General features: G+C 36.3%; 3 protein-coding genes and 1 pseudogene across 5 annotated transcripts; 1 reads left to right on the plus strand and 3 right to left on the minus strand.

Moving 5' to 3' along the window:
• Positions 1-5,809: 5,809 nt before the first annotated feature.
• Positions 5,810-8,024, plus strand: LOC122000633 (annotated as a pseudogene).
• A 103-nt stretch (positions 8,025-8,127) lies between these two features.
• LOC122000634 (protein COFACTOR ASSEMBLY OF COMPLEX C SUBUNIT B CCB3, chloroplastic-like) lies at positions 8,128-9,843 on the minus strand. The gene is made up of 3 exons (XM_042555013.1): positions 9,654-9,843; positions 9,521-9,546; positions 8,128-8,824 (listed from the first exon to the last, which is right to left on the minus strand). The coding sequence occupies exons 1-3, from the start codon at positions 9,784-9,786 to the stop codon at positions 8,318-8,320; spliced, it is 666 nt and encodes a 221-aa protein (XP_042410947.1). The 5' UTR covers positions 9,787-9,843; the 3' UTR covers positions 8,128-8,317.
• A 1,627-nt stretch (positions 9,844-11,470) lies between these two features.
• LOC122000635 (remorin-like) lies at positions 11,471-14,232 on the minus strand. Its single transcript, XM_042555014.1, has 5 exons — positions 14,032-14,232; positions 13,548-13,592; positions 13,365-13,452; positions 12,432-12,513; positions 11,471-11,919 (listed from the first exon to the last, which is right to left on the minus strand). The coding sequence occupies exons 1-5, from the start codon at positions 14,138-14,140 to the stop codon at positions 11,719-11,721; spliced, it is 525 nt and encodes a 174-aa protein (XP_042410948.1). The 5' UTR covers positions 14,141-14,232; the 3' UTR covers positions 11,471-11,718.
• A 4,017-nt stretch (positions 14,233-18,249) lies between these two features.
• LOC122000636 (ACT domain-containing protein ACR10-like) lies at positions 18,250-21,768 on the minus strand. Of its 3 annotated transcripts, none has more exons than XM_042555016.1 (6): positions 21,483-21,768; positions 21,026-21,262; positions 20,297-20,402; positions 19,081-19,417; positions 18,595-18,879; positions 18,250-18,507 (listed from the first exon to the last, which is right to left on the minus strand). In XM_042555016.1, exons 1-6 carry the CDS (start codon positions 21,634-21,636, stop codon positions 18,409-18,411), a joined length of 1,218 nt encoding a protein of 405 aa, XP_042410950.1. In that variant the 5' UTR covers positions 21,637-21,768; the 3' UTR covers positions 18,250-18,408. The 3 variants fall into 3 exon arrangements, with proteins under 3 accessions (XP_042410950.1, XP_042410949.1, XP_042410951.1); XM_042555015.1 differs by having other exon boundaries at positions 18,250-18,511; XM_042555017.1 differs by having other exon boundaries at positions 18,250-18,511; positions 21,026-21,255; positions 21,483-21,710.
• Positions 21,769-22,115: the final 347 nt, after the last annotated feature.

Here is a 22,115-nt window from a genome sequence, read left to right on the forward strand (position 1 = left end):
GGGCCGTCGCCGGGACACCCCTCCCGGCCCGGTTTTGTTGCAGGTTCGCCGGAGCACCTGAGGATCCAGTAGGGAGCGCCACGTCCCCAGCGTTCGTTGACCCCTGGTTCGGACAGGATCATAATATATTGAGAATATTAATTTTTTGAACACAAAATGATTAAAAATAAATTAAAATCAAATTGATTGCTAAAAATACACTCGATTAGGAACAGTAATGATCATGTCCGAACGCTGAATCAACGGACGTTGGGCAAGTGGTGCTCTCCGAAATGCTGACGTGGATCTCCGACCGGTTGCACTTGTCTCCGGCGAACCTGCAAGGAAGTCGGTCCGGGAAGGGGTTCCCGGCGGCGACCTTCCGACGCTCAAGTCAGACAAGTGGACAACAAAGAGGTGGCTCCGAATATGCAAGAATGCGTACCTCCGGCGAAGTGTGAGGCCCTTATATAGAGCTGTGAAGAGGCTCCCGCACACATACCGAGGCGAATACGTGTCCTCTAACCATACCTCAATATGGGTATGTCAGAAGAACTTACATGACGCCATACTGCTACAGTCCGAGTACATCTCTGATGGGACAGCGGAACCCTCTGCCATAAGATCCTGCGTATGGCCTGGTCGTTGAGCATACCCGCTGTCAGAATAGGTTCCCTTGTCCTTTTGTCTCTTCTTACCCCATGCCGAGCGTCCGGCCGATCGGCAGTCCCCTCACGTCCGGCCGGTCGTATATGTGCTGGTCCGCTCGGGAGATTCCCGGTCGTGTGCTCTGCTGACTGTTCACAGTAATGCTACTTTATGCCTTCGGCCGAGTGGACTCTCCGATCGGCCAGGCGACCCTGTTCCCGATGAGCGTCGGAGACCCGACTCCCCGTCGGGTTGTTTTTGATTCCGCTGAGACCCTGTTCGGCCGACCGGCCTCCCCTTCTCCGGTCGGCCGTTTGACCCTTTGACTTCACATGACGTTGACTTCTCTCAAAGTGGGGTCCCTGTTCTTACCTTCGGATCAAGTAACAAGGGTAAAAAACAGAAAATATTATTCTGGATCCGGTAATCTTAAAAATAGAATACGTAATTTGATAATTTTAAAAATAAATAAATAAATATTAAATTTTATTTGGAGGGATTAATTTAAGTATTCATAAATAATTATTTCTCAATAAATAATCAAAAAAGAAAAACACAATCACATGCCAAAGTTAAGCCGGCTGACATGGAAATACACTTCAATGTCTTCCCGTCAATAATATAAAAATTGAAAAGAATTTAAAAGAAGAGATGAAGTCATGAAGAACAGATCTATCTATAGCATATTACATACGATCAAACAATTAAAAAAAAAACTTTATCATAAGTATAAGATGTATTTGAAATAAAAAAACAACAGCAGTCAAGTAAATAAGAAAAGACGAAAAAAAAAAGAACAAAAACACACTAAAAAAACAACACTATCAAAAGTGGACAGAACTGATAACTTTTTATAAAAAATTAAGATTGTTGTTCTTTTAAAACAAATTAAACAACAAATAAAATTAAAAGATAAAAAATAACGGACCTCACTAAATTTGGGGCCTAGAAATAGATCTTAATGACTTATAATCTTAAGTCAGGTCCTGAAACTACTTTTCTTTTATTGTAGGACTTTTCATTCGTGTAGTGATGTGGTTGGCTCTTAAAATAATATTTAATTTCTTAATTATTTGACTATTAAATCCTCTTATTCTTTATACTTCTAAATGTTTAGTTTTATCTATGAGATCATGATATTACAGTAGAATATTTAAATTATCATCAAAGTACTCATAGTTTAAATTTTAATTACGATATATTTATAAAAAAATTTCTTTAAATAAGGGATATAATTAAAAGATACTGAATTTTTAGGATGATCGTTATGTACATTTCCTGATTTATATGTGTGATCAGTGATAAATATTCATAACATTAATTCAATTATTCAAAAATAGTTAATAAATCCTGTCATGTTGGTCTCCAAAGTTAATGCTGTCTGACAATTATGCATCACATTAAAAATGCAAGTCATCTACTTTGAATCAGTCACAGAAAGTCATGGCATTTTTTTTTGTTTGATTCTCAATTTGAAAATTCTCATATACATTTTAATATATATTTTTAAAATTCTGACTATTTGAAATATGTAATGGTCCCGCATTGTCTTCCGGTCAAATTCATATTTTCACATTGCCAATTCAATTAAGGGGGCGTTTGGTTCTTTCCTAAGAATAGGAATGGGAATGAGAATCATTATATTGTGGAATGGGAATGGGTATGAGCATGGATATCACTCTTAAAAGTAATGTTTGGTTAGTTGTATATCTTCTATCGGAATAAATCAAAGTTTCCTTTTTTACCCTTAAAGGAAAATAAGAGAAAAAATTAAATGTGAGAGAAAGATGAATGTGAGAGAAAAATATGATGAAAGAGAATGATGAGAGAGAAAGTATTATGAGAGAGAAAGTGTGATAAGAAAACATGAAGAGAGAGAAAGTGTGATGAGAGAAAATGAAAAAAGAGAGTGTGATTGGAGAGAGCATGATGAGAGAAAATATGATGTGAGAGAAAGTATGATAGGAGAGGATGAAGAGAGAGAAAATATAGTGAGAAAAAATAAGGAGAGAGAGTGTGATGAGAGAGATTGAGAAGAGAGAAAGTATGGTGAGAGAAAAAAGAACATTGAATATGATGGGAGATATTGAGGAGAGAGAAAGTATGATGAGAGAGAAAGTGTGTTGAGGAAAAAAGGAGTAAGTGTGATAAGAGAGATTGAGGAGAGAGAAAGTGTGATGAGAGAGAAAGCGTGATGAGGAAAAAAAGAAGGAAGAGAGTGCGATGGAAGAGAATGAGGAGAGAGAAAGTATGATGAGAGAGAAAGTGTGATGAGAAAAAAGAGAAAAGAGAGATTGAGGAGAGAGAAAGTATGATGAGAGAGAAAGTGTGATGAGGAACAAAAGAAGGAAGAGAGTGCGATGGAAGAGAGTGAGGAGAGAGAAAGTATGATGAGAGAGAAAGTGTAATGAGAAAAAAAGAGGAAAGAGAGTGTGTGATAGGAGAGATTAAGGAGAGAGAAAGTGTGTGATAAAATGATGAGAGAGAAGCTATGATGAGAGGGAAAATATAATGAGAGAGAATAAGGAGAGATAAGTGATATGAAAGAAAAAATAAATAAATATATTTTGATATTTGATATTAATGGAGAAAATTTTAGTTTTAAGTCAAGGGTATTTTTGGAATAAGGGAATATTTTGATTGATGAAAATAGGGTAATGACTCATTGAAGGGGAGGTACATGGGAATGAGTCATTACCTAATTTCAAGGATTCATTCCCTTATTTGTATTCCTATTCCTATAATCCAAACATTAACAATGGGAATCAATGATTCTCATTCCCATTCCCCACTCCTATTACCCTAAACCAAACGCCCCCTAAGTGTAGTTTGGCTGCGTAGTTTCCATATAATATAACAATTATTTCCTAATATTAATAATAGCACGAATAGCACAATCATCATTTATTACATATTTCACTTTCCAACGTGAATGCGTGATCAGCAAGCTGACCAATAACTTCATTTTTAATTTCTTTTTTCCCACTTGTTATTTAAATAAACAGGAAGTCAGTGGAAATTGTAAGTTATTGTCATGTCACTTTCTATTTTCCTCATGTCAATCTCTTTAAATATTTAATTTTTGCCCACATATCTTCTAGTATTTCATGTCCCTTTAGATAATGTTCCAATTCATGTGGCCATTGGTATATTCATTAAATTTCACTGAATATAGCATTTCACCTAATACTTAGAATGACAGATTCTGTATGTCCTCGGGACATGCCGGTTAATATATGGGAGTTTGCATAATACAACGTAATCCTCGACATAATTTTCTGATTTATCTCCTCTGTTTTGATCGTAAAACTTGGATATTTTATAAAAACCCAATAGAGTGACAGATTTTACCTATAAAGCATCTTTGCATACTTATTTTAAGCCACCTATGAAAATCAAATTGTCCACGCATTCTCAATTTGAAAAGTCTCGAAGGAACTTTTCTCTACATATCGTACACCTCTCGTTCAATGTTTGATTGTTCAGAGACTTTTTTTTTGTCAAAGCGTGTGTTCTCATGGATATATTTGTGTTTAAGTGTAGTTTGGTTGACTGGTGTCCATAAAATAATGGTTCTTAATATTTAATAATAACATGAATAGCACATTCGGCCAGGTGAACAGCAAGCTGGCCAGTAATTTGAGGTTTTTTTTTAAAGAGAAATAAACAGGAAATCAGTCGAAATTGTACTTTTTATGTGAAAATTGTGTGTGGGTGTGAGAGAGAGATCGATTGGTGACAGGGTAAGGAAATCAAAATGAATAGTTTTTTTTTTTTTTTAATATGAGTATTTTACTCTTTAAATCGATTGATACACAAGATGACCGGTCCATCGGTCCGATCGGAACTTATCTACGATTTTTATCGAATTCAGTAAATAAGTTTTTAAAATATCTAAGTCATGTGCTATAATTTTAAAATTATCAAATTACGTATTCGCTTTTCGTTTTACCTTCGTCTTCAAATTAATTCGATTGGAAAAAAACAGTCTACTGATTTTCTTCCAGTCGAATTAATTTCTTTAGGTGCGTTTGAAAAATTCACTAACCAATTCCGATCAAAATTTGAATGATGGATTTAGAGAATTCAAAATGATATGAATTTAGTTTTTATGTATTCGTTCAGTTCTTCTTATTATAAAATTTTTATCATGCATCAATTTGACACAATATATTGATAATAGTGATTTTTTAAACATGAATATGTCTAAAAAACTAATTCATGTTAAAAAAGTCACTGTTCTTAATATATTAGGTTAAATTGATGTTTGATAGTATGAGCCAAACATTAACTAATAGACTTAAAGAACTCAAAATAATATAAAATTATTTTTTATGTGTTTGTCTAGTTCCATTATTATAAAAATACTATCAAATATCAATTTGACCTAATATATTGAGAGCTGATTTTTTGAACACAAATTAATTTTTTCAGATATATTCTTATTTAAAAAATCATCATTCTTAATATATTAAGTCAAATTGATGTTTAAGGTATAAATATAATCATAAGAACTAAAACAACTCATAGGATCTAGTTTAATTTCATTTTGAGTTCTGTAGGTCTATCAATTGATTTTGACCAAATGAACTTAAATAAAATTTATTTAGATTCATTCAGCTATATTTTCAAAAAAAATCATTGCTTTATATTGCGTTAAAGTGATGTTTGATAGTATTTTTATAATTAGGAGAAGTAGACGAATACATAAAAACTATTTTCATATCATTCCGAGATCTCTAAGTTTATCAGTCGATTTTATTTTGACAAATGGATTTAGAGACTTTGAAATGAAGTTCTTATGTGTTCGTCTAGTTCTCTCAATTATAAAAATACTATCAAACATTAATTTTATCTAATATAAAGAGAACCATGATTTTTTAAACACTAATATGTTTGAAAAATTAATTTATATTTAAAAAATAATTATTCTCAATATATTAAATTAAATTAATATTTAATAATATTTTTACAAAAGAACTAGATAAATATACAAAAGTATGTAGATTTATTAATGAGTTTTGACTGAAATTAATTGATAGATTTTTTTAATAAAAATAAATCGACTCAATTAGAAAAAAATTAGCGATTATTTTTGTCCAATCAAATTGATTTGAGGAGAGGATAAAATAAAAAATAGATATATAATTTAATAATTTAAAAAGTATGGTAAATGATTGACAGTTCGTATAAATTTATCAATTGGGCCGATAAAAAGTTGAAAATTCTACACTGTCGGTGAGAATAAATCGGAAAGCGTCGCGACGACCGAAACTGAGTAGATTCAGTGACGGCAAAGGATACTTGCTTTTCCGTGTCTGGATTTGGTCTCTTGCAGTGACTGGTCAATGCAAAAAGTCTCCTCAAATGGACGAGTCCGCCTGCATAAATCCGCCACCAGTTCCCCGCCTCGTCTCCTCGCCCTCTCCACCTCCATCCCTCGCCGTGCAAAGAGGACCGCCAGAGGCATGGGGAATTGCTTCGCCTCTCCTCCGAAGCGACAAGGCGATACCCGCTCGTTGAGGCCAGGTACCGCAACATACGATCAATCACTTCGATCGATCAAACAGAAAAGCTGCCTTTTTTTATTTTTATTTTCTTTCAATATTGATGTTCCAAGTTCATGGGTCTCCAGGGCAGTCAACCTCGAAGATCAGCAGCGGCAGCGCCGCCACCGCCACCACCGGCAGTCTGTCCGACTTAAGCAGCAGCATCTTTGGGCTGTCCCCCGTGAGCAATGCGAGCGCAGACGAGACCTTCTTTGAGGGTCGGATCTGGAGTAGTCCTGCGGGTATTCACCTGCTCCGAGCTGCGGCGCGACGAACTTTAAACAGAGAACATCCTCGGCGAAGGCGGGTTCGGGAGGGTCTACAAGGGCGTGGTGGAGGAGAAGACTCTGAATCCTTCCAAGAGTGGCACGGGGATGGTTGTGGCTGTCAAGAAATTAAACCCTGAGAGCATGCAAGGCCTGGAGGAGTGGCAGGTGACTCAAATGCTCAGCTCCATCTCTTCTTTCTCAGCCTCTGCAACCTTCTGTTTTTTTTACTTGTGATTGCAGTCGGAAGTAAATTTCCTAGGAAGGCTTTCTCATCCGAACCTTGTCAAGCTCATGGGTTACTGCTCGGAAGACAAGGAGCTTCTTCTTGTGTACGAGTACCTGTCTAGGGGCAGCTTGGAAAACCATCTCTTTAGAAGTGAGTTCTCATGAAAAGAAAGCAATAATCAATTAGCAAAGGAATTAAGATAAAAGTAGGTTTTGTCTTTATCAAGAATAAGGTCGTTTAACAACATTTTGAAACATAGTTTTTCAGTTATTGATAGACACCAATTCCAATTCCAATTCCAACATAGTCATTGTTTGGAGCAGGAGGTGCTACTTTTGAGTCGCTTTCTTGGAACACAAGGCTAAAAATAGCCATTGGTGCAGCTCGAGGTCTTGCATTCTTGCATTCTTCAAAAAGGCAGGTCATCTACCGGGATTTCAAGGCTTCCAACATCCTCCTCGATGTGGTAGGGATGAGAGTCAATTGAATCGTATGCATGCTCCTCTTCCATTTCAGCACTGCAATGAATGATATGAGTGTGAATTCTGATCTATGGCACAGAACTATAACGCAAAGCTCTCCGATTTCGGTCTGGCGAAGTACGGGCCGATGGGTGGAGATTCGCATGTCACTACAAGAGTCATGGGCACGAACGGCTATGCCGCTCCCGAGTATGTCGCGACCGGTGAGCGACTTTGTATCATTCTCAGATCCCTACCTTCCTTGTTCACTTCATCTTCATGCTCTCCAAGTAGCACATCCTTGTAGGATAGCTAAATAAATGTACTTCATTTCTGCTTACTGATTCCAGGGCACCTATATGTGAAAAGTGATGTGTATGGATTTGGAGTTGTCTTACTGGAGATGCTCACCGGCCAGAGGGCACTCGACTCCAACCGGCCAAGTGGGCAACACAAATTGGTGGATTGGGCAATGCCGATGTTGGGCGACCGGAGAAAGTTGGCACGACTGATGGATCCCCGACTAGAGGGGCAATACTCTTCCAAGGGCGCCTACCAAGCAACTCAATTGACGGTGAATTGCCTCGCCGGTGAACCGAAAAGCCGCCCATCGATGAAGCAAGTTGTCGAGACGCTGGAGAACATTGAAGCCATGAAAACAAGGTCGAGAAATGTTTCTTCTCGATCCATGGCACGCAACCATGATCATGCACCCATGCATGGAAATTCGGCTCTTCATCTAGGGCATGAGACTCCTGCCCGCTGCGGTATGAAAACTGCCCGACAAACTTGTAGAACAGCTACACGATGACTCTACAGAGAAATGGGCATGCTTGTATAAAGGTATTGCTATTTTTGAGTCTTGTATTTTGAAATGTGTTCTAGGGTATATAGGTTGAGTAAATACTAATGATATATTATTGAATTACTACTTCCACAACTTGTGTCATTTCTTAAGTCTTACCAATCCAACTGGATCAGATTAAAAGAGTGTAAAAGACCAATAAATTCGGGTTCAATATCCACTACAGTGAGCCAAGGACAAAAACTTAAGCTTTTAGCCATAGTTTACATCACTATGAATCATCATAAAACAAAAAGGGATAATCAGTGTAATATCGACTAGCAACTGGATGAAATAGGAAAGAAATTTAGATAAAAGACAACTTTACATGTATGAATGAGTTATACCTTTTGAGATAGAAGCACCAGTAACCCTTGAGGTCCTACTAATATTTCGTTCAAGAAACTAACCAATCCAAACCAGACGACCGGTGTGACGTCCACTCCTCCAAGAGGAGGTATCACCTTCCTTGTTATGCTAAGAAATGGTTCAGTAGGGGCATATGCAACGACGAAAGGGAACTTCTTCACTGGGAGCTTGGGGTACCAAGACATGACAATCCTAATAATGAATAAGAACCCAAAGGCCGAGAGGAAGGGCCCTGCTATTGTGATGGCAAGTTTTGCTGTAGCAGGGTCGATATCCGCTATGATCAACCCATGTATGTAGTCCGACAAGGCTTCATGTAGGTTATGGGAAACAATTTTTGATGAATCATATGTGATAGTTGAAGCAGTTGAGAGTGCTGAATTGCTGCTGCCGGGCATTTTGTCATTGAGCAGGCAGCGGGTGCCGAATCTGAAGACATTCTGATGCAGTTTGGCTTGTCTAGTTCCTCCGATGAGCACCTGTTCAGGTATCAGTGTCAGGGTTTTGAATGTAGAATTCAACCATAAATGACATGGATTTCAACTTTAATGAAAGATTAAAATGTAGAACACAGCAAAGTTTAACATGGCTAAGGATGAAAGTTTCTTAATTTTCCATAAACAGCCTAGATATTTGTCATTGCAAGAACAGAAAACTCTGTTTCACTGAATACCAATTGTAATCACAAAAGACATATGGAAAATTCTATGGATTTTTGACACTAGTTTCAGCTTAATATTAAAGCTAAAGCATATAAGCAACTTAATCAGAACTTTCAGACATTCTCTCAAACAATAAGAAATGCCCTACTCATTGATAAAGTATATGGAAATTACAAACACATTTTGCAGATTCATATGAAGTGATTTAATTAGAATATGCAAACAAACAAACAAAAAAGCCATCATTTTGAACTCAGTGCATATTATTTTCCTGGAATTGATGTTCTATACTCTCGAGCTAAATCCATACAATTCCAAGCAATTTTGATTCGAGGAAACGAGGGAAGAAAAGCGATGAATGCTGCACCCATTTTCAAAACATTTTCATTCATTCCACTAAACTGGCATTTTCTGAAACTAAACGACTTGATCCAATCCAAAATTTTCGACAGAAATGCATCCAGAAACATCAACTAACACTTTTTAACAATGCTTGAAGCAGAAAATCCTTACCCGACCGGAATTTCCATGAAAAATCTCTGCAAACAAGTAAATCTAATCAGTAACCTGAGCAGAGAGCAAGAAACCAGAAAAAAAAAGTTTGAATCGAAGACGAAGCGTGAGGAATCGACGTGGAGGGTCTCACCTGCGATTCTTCGGTGACCGCCAAAATCGAAGCGGCTAAGGGAGGCGGACGGAAGCGCCATGAACGCGGCGGGTGGAGAGGGAGGACGGACGGAGGATGGGCCGGTAGACGAAGCGGAAGCCCCCAAAAGCATCGGCAAAATCAAGGGCTTCAGCCTTCAGATAAGAAATATCCAGGCGGCGGACTGATATTTCCACGCCCATGTTTTATAGCTCGCGTGCCATTTATAGCATTAAAATTTATTATCTATTATTATCTTAATTAAGATTAGTTATTTTTCATTTAAAATATTTAATTATTTAGCTTTGCAAATGCTACATTTGTTTTTCTTTTTGATTTATTTTTTAGGGTGATGTTTTATTATTTTTGACAAATATAAATATCATTAAATTTGTAAGCAAAATCTATCTGGATATTCATTAATTATTTTTAACATAAAATAAATTCATTCAACGGTAAATTAAATAAAAATCCACCGTCACAACTTCAACTTTACATACAGTCTCTATGTCTAAAAAAACTTTTCTCACTTCCTACATGTAAAATTTTATTTGTTTCAACTCCCTAATGCAAATATCATTATCTAATTACCCTTTAAATTTTTTAGGTACAAAAAATCCAAAAAATGAGTATAATTTCTCTTAAATTCAGCACTTTAAACTAGAATCCAGTATATTTCTATCAAAATTCAGCATTTTAAATAAGAATCCAGTATATTTCTATCAAAATTAGCCCCTCATATTTTTTATGTATAAAAAATTTAAAAATGAGTATAATTTCTCTTAAATTCGCCATTTTAAACTAGAATCCAGTATATTTCTATCAAAATTCAGTATTTTAAATAGGGATGTAAACGAGCCGAACCGAGCCGAACAGTATCAGGCTCGAGCTCGGCTCGTTTAAGTTATAATCGGGCTCGAGCTCGGCTCGTTTTAGAATTATCAGGCTCGCGAACAGTTCGAGCTCGGCTCGTTATTAGCTCGATTATCAAAGTTAACGAGCCTAACTCGTTAAGTGAGCTCGGACTCGTTTTCGGGCTCGTTTAGAGCTCGTTTTTTGCTCGTTTTAGAGCTCGTTTTTTTTTGGCTCGTTTAAGGCTCGATTTAAGGCTCGTTTTTTTTTGGCTTGCGAGCCTATAAACGAACATGTTCGCGAGCTCACGAGCCGAATATCCTTAAGCTCGAGCTCGGCTCGATAAAACTGTCGAGCTCGAAATCGAGCTCGAGCTCGGCTCGATAAGATAAACGAACGAACTCGAACGAGCTTTTTACCGAATCGAGCTCCGAATAGCTCGCGAACCGTTTGGTTCATTTACATCCCTAATTTTAAACAAAAATCCAGTATATTTCTATCAAAATTGACCCCTCATATTTTAAATTCGACACTTTAAATTAGATTTCAATATATTTTCTATTAAATTGAATATAACTTTTTTCATACTTAATATAATTCCTTCTAAATTCAACACAATTCAAAAAAAAAAAAATCTAATATATTTTTTATTTAATTGATTATCATTTAAAAAAATCTAATATATTTTTCATCTAATTAAAGTGAAAAAAAAATTATACTCAATTTGATAAAAAAATATACTGAATTCTAATTTAATGTGCTAAATTTTAAAAAAATTATAATCATTTTTGAACTTTTTATAAAAATATCAAGGATAAATTAATGTCTATTATTTTTGACTAAAAAATGAAAATAAAGAATTTTATCAATGAAGACTACGTACAAAGTTGAGTTTATGATTAGATACTGCATGCAAATTTACCCTTCTTTTAAATTTTAATACACCCAACTGGAAACTCCCAAACTTCAGACACAAAATACATTAATCCATTCTTGAAAGAATAAGGTATCTTGAGACAATACATACAGTCAACTGTCTCACAAATAACATAAATGCATAACCTAAATGTCGTTTTTGTTTCTGAGGATTTTAAACTTACAAACAAACATCACCCATTTTTTACAACGATACAAGCTGAAATCTTTAATAACACTCACATACTTGACATAACACCACAAGCAAGAAAACATGCATGAAGAACAAAGATCTTGTTCATGAGCTGAAGCAGCTACAGCCTTGCTTTGGTGTCTGCCCTGTGGCGCGATATTTTGCAGCAGCTTCTTCGGCCTTCAATAGCTCTTCACCGCGCTTGGCTTCAACAGCTGCTCTCTGCTCTTCTGCTGCTTTGTGAATCATAGCAATTTTGTTTTTCATTTTCTCAGCATATTCTGCCTTCTTGTTCTCTAATTTTTCCTGTTCATACAGTGTTGCAGCAAGTATAAACAACACTCATTATGAAATGAAATAAATTTCGAAAACTTTATTTACTGATTAACTACAGAAATTTTAAGCTTCCTAATATTACTAGGGTAAAGACTGTGATAGTAAGAAAGAGTTTCCCCTCTTAAAGACACTTACTTTTACCACCTACATGAAATTACAACCAACTAATTGAGGCAGAAGAACTCAGTTGGCTTAACTCAAGCATTTGTAAGAAATGGCTTACACAAGTATATTGAAGTTCGAGATTCTATCAGCTTGTATGAATTTGGATACCATTGTGGATGGTATATCTCTGCCTTTTTTTTTTTTTTGCTTTTTTCATAAACAATGTATCAACCAACACTTCTTTCTTTTGAACAAATTTATGTAAAAAATACCTTAAATTGACACTCTTATTCATTCTCTAGTTTAAGCATCGTCGGATCACACTGACTCTAACAGGAGTAAGAACACTCAAATGGCAAGGATAGAAAGCTTTTTACCTCGATCTTTTTCAGCTCTGCTTCATAATCTGCTTTCTTGGAGTTCTCCCATGAAGTTATAGTTGACAACTTCTTTTGAGATCTTTTTTGACATTTTTAATGAAGTCAGTTGTGAAGAACACAATAATTCTACAAGATTTCCCGAGAATAGATCAACTTTCCAGGTCTATTCAAGAGTTACAATTTGTATCAAGTATCTGATTTGAAAAACTCAACTTACAACAAACAAAGGGAAAGAGGTTCCAACATATCCCATACTCCTTAAAATATTATTGTTAAAATGTGAGCTAGAAACAAGCAATTAATCTTATTCCGTCCAAGGTTTGTATGCAGGCTGTATGTGTCAAACAGCTACATAGCAAATAGGCAATCCATATTAAGGAAATACTAAAGATTACTTATATTGATAAAAATGCTTATGTATAACAGAGTATTATTCAAGCTCTCTATGAAACTATACAAGGTATAAAAGAAAATTACAGCAATTTATATTAAAAATGTAGCACATATCGTTCATATAACATGCATAGACATAGGACTCCAACCAGATGTTCTCATGTTAAGTGGACAAGAAGTGCAATTTTCAAAGTGAGAAATTCTCATCCAACAGAGCTTCACTCAATAAATATTTGCACTACATTTCATGAGTTACTAAATATACAGTTTAAACAGTGCTATGAGGTTGTATAGTTGTTTTTCTGTCCCTTCTTGTAGCACCCATTTCACATTTGAAACACATCAGATAGGAGAAAATATAACCGAGGGGCATGTATTTTGATTCAAAAATTATTCATAGGATAGAAATTTCTGATAGGATTTAAGAAATAATCCATTAAGACAATCAATCACACGGTTGAAAACCATCAGCCAAATAAAAAGGCTCCTGCATAATTTAACTGGAAATTTTAGAAATAACAACCAGCAAAATCTTACTTATTTTCTGCTTTAGTTTTTTCACTCTCCTCCCATGCCTTGATCATAGACAATTTCTTGTCAGTCTCTACCTGTGCCAAAGCAATATCTGGACATACAAGTAAAAGGAGTTTCTAATCAAAATTCCGGGACGAAAAAGGAAAATAAACAAAAACAAAAGCGAAATTCATTCCTGATCGTCACCTCTATCAATTGCCTTTGGTACACTTTTTTCTTCTGCAGGGGGATCTGAACAAATAAATTAAAAACATAAGCGATTTCATTTCAAGAAAGGTGCTAGATACCAAGTTGAAGTTGCTGCAGCTTGGTAGTTGTTGCCAAAATAAAAAAGGTAATCCAAAAGAAAATTTATTACAAGCTTGATTATGAATCCGTCACAACCCAGAAGTTCACTGCTCGACAATTATTCACCTTTTTATTAGTCCTAGGGCTGAACATCTAAAACCCTATATTATTGCTATTATCTACGATACTTTCCTGCTTCCATGAACTCAATCAACTAGATGGATGACAAAAACAAAAATTCAAAATAAATTATAGCCCAAAAGGACAAAATGACTCCTACTATCGAGCCAATCAATGGAAAACAAACCATCCCCACAACCAACTGTTCATAGACAAAAGAATCCACAACATAGCCTTTGAAAACCAGAGACAGAGCTCTTACTCTCCACAACTACGACAGCTTTGGAATCGTCCGATTTCTCCTCCGCCGTCGGTGGCGGAGGTGGCGGAGGATCCGTCGAAACTTGCGCCTTCACCTCCTCATCGGCCATTCTCTCTCTCTCTCTCTGCTATCGCTGGCACGGAAACAACTCAACGGAGAAGATAAAATAGACCACACTGAGCTCGCGCGGAGCCATCCACTTTCGACCCCATAGAAACTTCTCAACGGGACCGTATCCACCGTCCGTTTAAATGAAAACAAGATCTATCCGTTTGTTTACAAAGTCACTCACAGCGAGGCATTTGGTAAGTTAACGGACAGGTGGAGATCCAGAGTACAACTTTCCTCCCTCAGTTTTACTAAACCTTCTCACCTAGATTCCCATTGGTTCAAAATCTCTCCAGTGTGTGGCCCCACCATTGAATTGCCATACAAGGAACGGTATTTTTGTCGGCAACGTTTGAGGGTGCCGACATGTACCCTACCAAATAATTCGGCAAACGGTGCGATGTCCTCGCGGACTTTCATTCTTATTATCAAGATCCTCCTCCGAAAAGATGTGAAAAATAATTTAAATAATTATTAAATTGTCATTAAAATGATAGAATTATATAAATTTGCAAGTTAATTAGGGAGATTAGGCCCTACATTCAATAATCACAATTAAAATTATTAAATTTGCTTTTGAGAATGTGATAATTGCATATTATCATTACATACATATACTTTTTATATTTGTTATTTTAAATTTTGGTAAATGTCCTTCTTATTATTATTGTATAGTTTTAATAAAAAATAATAATAATTTAAATTATAAAAAATATTTATCATAATCACTCCAACTTAATTAAAATTAATACAACAAATAAAGAGAGCTTATTTTTTTTTTTAAAAAAAATATTATAATAAATGGTTTATTTGCATCTCTTTTAAAATTTTATTTTTTATTTAAGAAATTATTAAGGGGACATTTAGATTCTCCACGTTATGCTACTAAACAAGGTGGGGAACTTCTTACCGGCCATTGTCGGTAAGGCTTATCTGTCGACGTCTGTTCTCTTCCCCACATTGACAAAATAATATTACATCTTAAACACTTTTATTTTTATTTTATTTTATTTTATTCTTTTTTAAAAAAATTCTCACTGATTCTTTTATGCCTAAACGTGAAAAGGTAAAAAAAAATAGATTTTTTGGCAAATTAGTGAACCACCTCGTCAGGTTACCGAATATCTAAAATTATCGTGGCCTCGGAGCGGCCATGATTAAAATATGGAATGTTATAGGGTTTGAGATTAAAATTTGACATATTTAAATATATTTTTTCATGATTTAGTTGTGGCAAAAGATGAACATCCAGCGCTCTCGTCAACTCAATCGGCTACTAGTTTTTGGAATAATGACTAACACATAAGGAAAGTATTTATATATTTTCATGATTTATTAGTCATATTTGATATATATCTTTTGTATTTAACTAGAGATATATTAACGAGGGTACCAAAACAAGTGGATTGTCTTTGCCACACGAATATCTAAAATTACCAAGTCACATGCCTAATTCTATTTTTTTTCGAGCATATGCGGTGATAAGGGGGCCTACCAATTGTGCAGGTCAAGAGCGGAGATAATAGCTAATGTAGAGGTCAAAATTAAGACGGTTAATGTAAAGAAATCAACTGGCTCACCAAAAGTTGGTCGAGCGGAGGTCGACTTCAACTACCAATCGGGCTTGAAGGATTCGATCTCCTTGGAAGCTCATCGAAGTAGATTGCTTGCCTAGGTGGGGTCATATAAAAAGAACATCAGATGGCACACAAACCAAGTGAGTGCAAGCCGACAGTAGCTCGTGTCCGGTCAGGCAATAAACAATCGGCTGAACTGAGGTACTATGAAGAAAGCAGTTGAAATCGACCAGGCGGGGCCCTTGGTCGAGCGACCACTCCCCTCGGCTACACAGTGGGCTCCTCTCATATCTCTGGATATCCTTCTTGGAGGTAATGCCGTTGACAACAGGGCATGGTCAACAGACAAATTATATAACGAAAGCTTTTAATATAATGTCAGGGATTGACATGCCCTGTTAAGGTATGGTGTTAGAAATACTTTTCTGACATGATCTTTCATGGGACGGTTTGGGGAACGTACACACGCCTTGAGGAGCGTGCACGTCACCTACTGTAGCACTATATAAATTAAAGGGGGGTCCATGCTCCGGTAGAGGTATGTGCTATTCATTGTTCACACTTGTGTTTTCGCTGCTACAACGTTGCTCCGCCTTCTTCTATTGTTCCAGTGACTGACTTGAGCGTCGGAGGACCAACTTCGGAGACCCCTTCCCTAGCATGACACCGACGTTTCTTGTGTTGCAGATCGAAGCAGAGTCTTCACACGGCCAATCGAAGAGTCACATCCCCAGCCACTCTTCTTCACGATTTTCGAACAGGATCACCAGCCAATCGATTTCTATGACAATAATGAAAAGTGTTGAATTGATTAATACACCGTAGTAATTGATTAAAAATTTAATTTATATTAAAAAATATTACTCTTAATATCACATATAAAAATGATATTTAAGAACTTAGATATAATAAAGAAAATTATATCAATCTGAATTCTCTAGATCTATTAATCGATTTTGATCGAAAACGAACTAATAGCGACTGATAGATCTAGAGAGCAATAATAAATCTTATATACTTCTAGTTCTCATAATTATATTCAAACCTTTAAACATCATTTCCATATTTCATATAGTCCCCTTCATGGGTCTAGTGGCTAGCGCATGAGGTGTTGCCACAATGAGGTCTGGGGTTCGAATCTCGGCAAAGTCAACGTAAATGTCTCCCTTATGTGCTAGTCACTATTCCAAAGGCTAGTAGCCGTCCGTGATTTACCTCCTCCGTGTTGACCTTAGGATGGGTTGGCAGGGGCGCCGGGGCGAGCGTATTCGCCTTCTGCCACAATATTGTCCCCTTGATGAGTCTAGTGGCTAGCGCATGAGGTGTTATCATCATGAGATTTGGGGTTCAAATCTCGATAAAATCGAGATAAATGCCTCATTTATGTGCTAATCACTATTCCAAAGACTAGTAGCGGGACAGATTGATGGGAGCGCTGGGAAAAAAATATTCTAAAATAGACACAACAGATCCTATACGATGGCTCCTCTAATGTATTCAATTCTCGATTTCAATTCCCTTATGGAACTCCTTTTTATGATATTTACAATTTTAAACATATATTGACTCATATCGTAATTTCAATTGTTGTTACGATTTATTTGATGACCTTTTTTTTTCCCACGAAAGCGTAGAATTGTCTGATTCATCAGAAAAAAGAATGATAACTACTTTTGTTTTATCTATAACGGGAGTATTGGTTTCTCGTTGGATTTCTTTGAGACATTTTCCCTTAAGTAAAAAATAAGAGCAATAAATTTTATCATCGACAAAATTTTATCATCTATAACGGTATTATCTTCCGGACATCAGAAAAAGAACCCTTATTCACTTTTTACCATCATATTACGAGCAATAAATTTTTTTTAATAATAATTGATTTTTTTTTTAGCAATCAGGATACTATTACGCTGATGAACAGTATTTAAATCCATGGGAATAGACGTAAGTGAATGCGGAGGAGCAAAAATAGAATTAAATATATAATTTGATAATTTTAAAATTTCTATATGTGATTTAGATATTTGACAACTTTAACTACATGATGTAATAATTTAACGTAGAGTTTTCCTATGGGCCCAAAGTATTTAAATTTAAACTCCAACATTTTCGTTTTTATTTCAAAATGGTTACTGATTCTTGGAATTCAATTTTTAGGTCTAAACGTGAAATTGGCTGGCAAAAATTTTGTTTTTGCTTAGGGAACTACATGGGGAGCTCTAGTATGACTTTAATCCCCGATGAGTCTATCAGAACCATCTAATATGACGGTTCCTGATTATGAGGACTGTGTTTACAGCTCCCAATCTTCTCCTACTCCAACTCAACTGTAGAAGAAGAGCCTCTGTTTTTTTTATGTTAAGCTACAAGATTCGTGGCTTTTATTTTTTTAAGTACCTTTATTAAAAATATAGCCTTTTTACGAGATTGAAGGCTGAGCTTTTATGTCATTTTCCTCCCAAATTCTCCTATTTTCTCATTCTTCCCGCTCTTCCATCCTTTTTCTTCCTCTTCCTCATTTCAAACCAAATCCGAATTAGTAACCACCCTATTTGGCCCTGAAAATATTTACACAAGAGAGCATAATTACAGTGACTGAGTTGGAGATATATCTGAGCTGCAGAAGGCCCCCAAAACTAGAGGAAGTTCATGTCATATCAGTGCCAACCCATCAACATTTTAGTGACTCCCTTCACAATTTTGTCCCTGGATGCACAGAGCTCTTGATCATCGCCGAGGTGAACTCGGTAAACTTCCCACTCTCGATCGCCAACAACATGCCTGCCGATCTCTGCCTGGAATAATGAAAATTGTATAATAACAATAACTTATCCCACTAAGTGCGGTAGGCTAGTTTTGAAAAGTTTGAAAGTCATACCAAAAAAATTCTTATATCCAGCATTTTGAGCGCATGAGTGATATCATAGAACACAAGCGGGCGCCCCTTGCCGCAGAGTTCAACTGGATTCGCGACTAAAAGCTCTGTATCAGGCCCCCGGCTGACCAAAGTTACACACAGGGGACTGGATAGTTGCATTCTCAGGCGAGAACACAAAGCATTCTGTTTGTTTTGATCGGCAATCTTTTTCCCATCCTTTTGAACAGCAAACAAATCTATGTTGCAGTTTCCATCTTCGGCTGCATTGAACCGCCCGTAGGAGATCTGGTAAGAAAATTTACATAAATAAAGAAAAAGCACCCTGAAAAATTTATAATCATGACATTCACAATCATGAATAGATTCCATTTTCACTCAGCTTCTTCTGATCATATGGTGGCAAAGACAATACATATGGTAACAACAAAAGTTTTAGTCGCCTAGAAAGTATGAGAGTACTTAAAAAAAGCTTTTTCTGATCCTTACCTGCATATTGTAATCTTTGAGTGTTCGCATGATGTCGTAGAGGAGGCCCTTATGGTCATGACATTGAATTTGAATGAGTGAATGAGCATGGCTGAGTGCATTGTCCACTGAAACTGAGAGAAAAGAGGAACTAGGATCAGGAGCATAAGATTCGTGTTGGACTTCTGATGTAAGCATATCTTCTGTCAAAGGAGGAGGAAGAGAAGCTGATGCTTGCAAGTATGCAGCAAATTCTTCACTCGCCACATCGACATCGCAAGTGCACATGGAATCCCCTAAAACAGCTCTCAGATGAACGCATGTTTCTTCTTGCCTGTTCTTTGTGTGGAGAAGTTCCCTGAAACCGCGTAATGATATCTGTAGCTTAGGATGGACTATAAACATGACGACTCAGGTTAGATGTGTATTAACTTTGCAATTTCAATAACAAGAACTAACATCTCACCTTTTCTCCCTCTCCCTCTGTCACTCGATATATACTTCTAACTCAAACCAACTCAATTCAACCAATACAGAATCGATTAGTTAAATCTGAACAAGTCCATATGATCATAACATATTTTTCTTCTCATTCTATCATCTATTAAGATGATGCATAATTGTTTCTGAATAGAGTATCTTATTTATCTTTTGTTTAGATACTGCTTCTGAATTGTTCAACAGTTTGATCCACAAAGTGACTGATCCAACAAAAGTATTATAAAATCTTCCTATTAATCGAAGTCCATATGATAATCAAACAAGAGATATGGAATAATCTTACACTGGCTTTCAAGATGTAATTCAACCCTCAAATTTTTGATATCATGCTTGAGAATAACAATGGTGGTTTATGAAACTTGCTTGACTATGCTACCAAAAGTGAAAATCCAACTCCTTGCATTCATCACGTTATTTTAAATGTTGCTAAAATGAACAATTGGTTTAGAATGCTAAAGGCTAAATATTAGATCTGCATCCTAAAGTCTACTAACAAGAAGCTTATCATCGGTAGGAACTCTTGCTGCTAAATAAGCGACTTGTATGTTAGCAACCCTGTATCTAAAGACCACCACCTGATCAACTTAGACATGGTGAAGTAGGTTTTTTTTTTTTTGTTTTACATTTTTTAACTTATTGGACAATAACTCTCATGAGCTAATGACACCACAAACATTCAGCAACAGATCATTAGAGTGATAGAACTCGGACTATATAAAACAGACGTCCTACGAACCTGGGGTCGGTGATTAAGAACAGGTCTACGACTCTCCCATCTGGTGTAGTCGAAACCTTCACCCTCCAAATTGTAAGCTCCAGCTCACATAACACCTCTGTGACATCTGCAATTTTCAAAGCAAACTTGGAAAAGACATATCCAAAATTGATCAACCGAGTGCTATTGTAATGGCAATAAAATGCCCAAAAGATTCAAATGAAAGAAAAAAGAAAAAAAAAGTTCTACAGGGCACAATAGAAATTGAAAGCAGAATCTGATCTGAAAAAGTGCCTGTAAAAATTGCTTGGGGAAGGAGAGATTCAAGATGTAAAAAATGTTCTATCACTGTCGAGAGAAAAGACAATCTAGAGTATCACAAAATCCCAACAGCATTTGAATAGATGACAATAAATGATACCTCCTACAACGACCTATGGCCTACACATGAAAGGGTCAAAACAGGACTATATTACAGATAAAACTAGAAGAACTGTTGAAGTCTACAACTACTACTAGTCTCCTACTGCTACAAAAATAAAATAAAAAATAGAGGTAATATCCATAAGTTTGATTGAAAGAAGTCAGAGGAAAGAAATATATTAAGAAAGAAAAAGTTTACACTACAGAAGATAGAAACTTCAAAGAAACTTCAGAGATCTAATTAAACTAAGCAGCAACAGGAGGAGAAAACAAGAGGAAAATTCCGACACATGAACAAGGATAAGACTGAGTGGAAGCAAAGGTTACCATGCAACAGGCCCGTCCTGTCATAGCAGGAGAACTTAAGTAGAAAGACTTGCGGTTTCTGCTCGGTAATCATCTCCTGGTGTTTGCTGAAGTAGTAGATTTCATTACCGAATGGCAGGGATGCAGGCGGGCACGCGTCCACCAGTCTCTTCTTCAACAAATTCCACCTTGTCGCCTTCCTTCCTCTATCCACAACCCAGAAAACCACATAGCACCATCTCCCATCCGTGCTGAAATCTAAACGATTCGCGTTTCAGTTTCTTCCCGGAAACCGCATCAAAATCGGATCTTTGTTATTTTTTATAAGAAAAAAAAACTAAGAAATCATAACAGAAATCGCATCTTTAACTCAAAAAGGGGGAGGGCATTCCGCCTTCCACACTAGTGAATCCCGATTCCGGTATTTATATGTCGAAAAGAAAAGGGAAGGGCGAAAAGAGGAAGATAGGCGATTCACCTCCCCGAACAACGCTCAGCCCAAAGAGGAGAATCACGCGGCAGAGGTTGCATCCGAGTCCAGTCTTGTCGGGGCAACTTACAGTGATCAAGATGGGGTCTTCCGGCCTCTCCGGCGGCCGAATGATCACCACCTCGTCGCTCGGCATGCCCATCCTTAACTCCTTGATTCCAACGCCGCTCGCCGCCAACAGATTTGCTTCCTCCCGGCACGCTTGCCGTACAGCTCGAACAGCAGCGGCGTTCAAGCTTGTGCTTGAGCAAATGCCGAAGGTATGGAGTTCTGGTCTTTTATATTTGTATGGTTCAAGTCATCATGTATAATTTTGATTATGTGATTATCAAGTAATCACATAACCAAGATTATAGGCAATAAAACATAATCAAATATTGTTTGATTCAACTTAAATAATGCAACAAAAACTTGTTTTCAACAAAAACTTGTTTGTTTGAAGATTTTAATGAATACCCTAGTTTAATATTTTATCGTATTACCCTCCGTTACAAAACCAATTATACATAATATTATTATTATTATTATTATTATTATTATTATTTATTATTATTATTATTATTATTATTATTATTATTTATTTTTTAATATTTTTTTACTTTTCTTTTTCCTATATATTTT

The sequence above is a fragment of the Zingiber officinale genome, chromosome 7A, assembly GCF_018446385.1.
Source record: "Zingiber officinale cultivar Zhangliang chromosome 7A, Zo_v1.1, whole genome shotgun sequence".
NCBI lineage: Eukaryota > Viridiplantae > Streptophyta > Magnoliopsida > Zingiberales > Zingiberaceae > Zingiber > Zingiber officinale.

Bases quoted from the DNA above. Each gene is read 5' to 3' on its own strand.
- LOC122000634 (XM_042555013.1), bottom strand. From the start codon at position 9,786: ATGCTTTTGGGGGCTTCCGCTTCGTCTACCGGCCCATCCTCCGTCCGT. The intron at 9,547-9,653 runs GTGAGACCCTCC...ACTTGTTTGCAG, and splicing joins CGGTCACCGAAGAATCGCAG to AGATTTTTCATGGAAATTCC. The intron at 8,825-9,520 runs GTAAGGATTTTC...ATACCTGAACAG, and splicing joins TTCATGGAAATTCCGGTCGG to GTGCTCATCGGAGGAACTAG.
- LOC122000635 (XM_042555014.1), bottom strand. From the start codon at position 14,140: ATGGCCGATGAGGAGGTGAAGGCGCAAGTTTCGACGGATCCTCCGCCA. The intron at 13,453-13,547 runs GTGACGATCAGG...TTGTATGTCCAG, and splicing joins ACCAAAGGCAATTGATAGAG to ATATTGCTTTGGCACAGGTA. The intron at 11,920-12,431 runs GTAAAAAGCTTT...CTGTATGAACAG, and splicing joins CAGAGCTGAAAAAGATCGAG to GAAAAATTAGAGAACAAGAA.
- LOC122000636 (XM_042555015.1), bottom strand. From the start codon at position 21,636: ATGGGCATGCCGAGCGACGAGGTGGTGATCATTCGGCCGCCGGAGAGG. The intron at 20,403-21,025 runs GTAACCTTTGCT...TGAAAATTGCAG, and splicing joins CAGGACGGGCCTGTTGCATG to ATGTCACAGAGGTGTTATGT. The intron at 19,418-20,296 runs GTTCGTAGGACG...ACGCGGTTTCAG, and splicing joins TTCTTAATCACCGACCCCAG to GGAACTTCTCCACACAAAGA.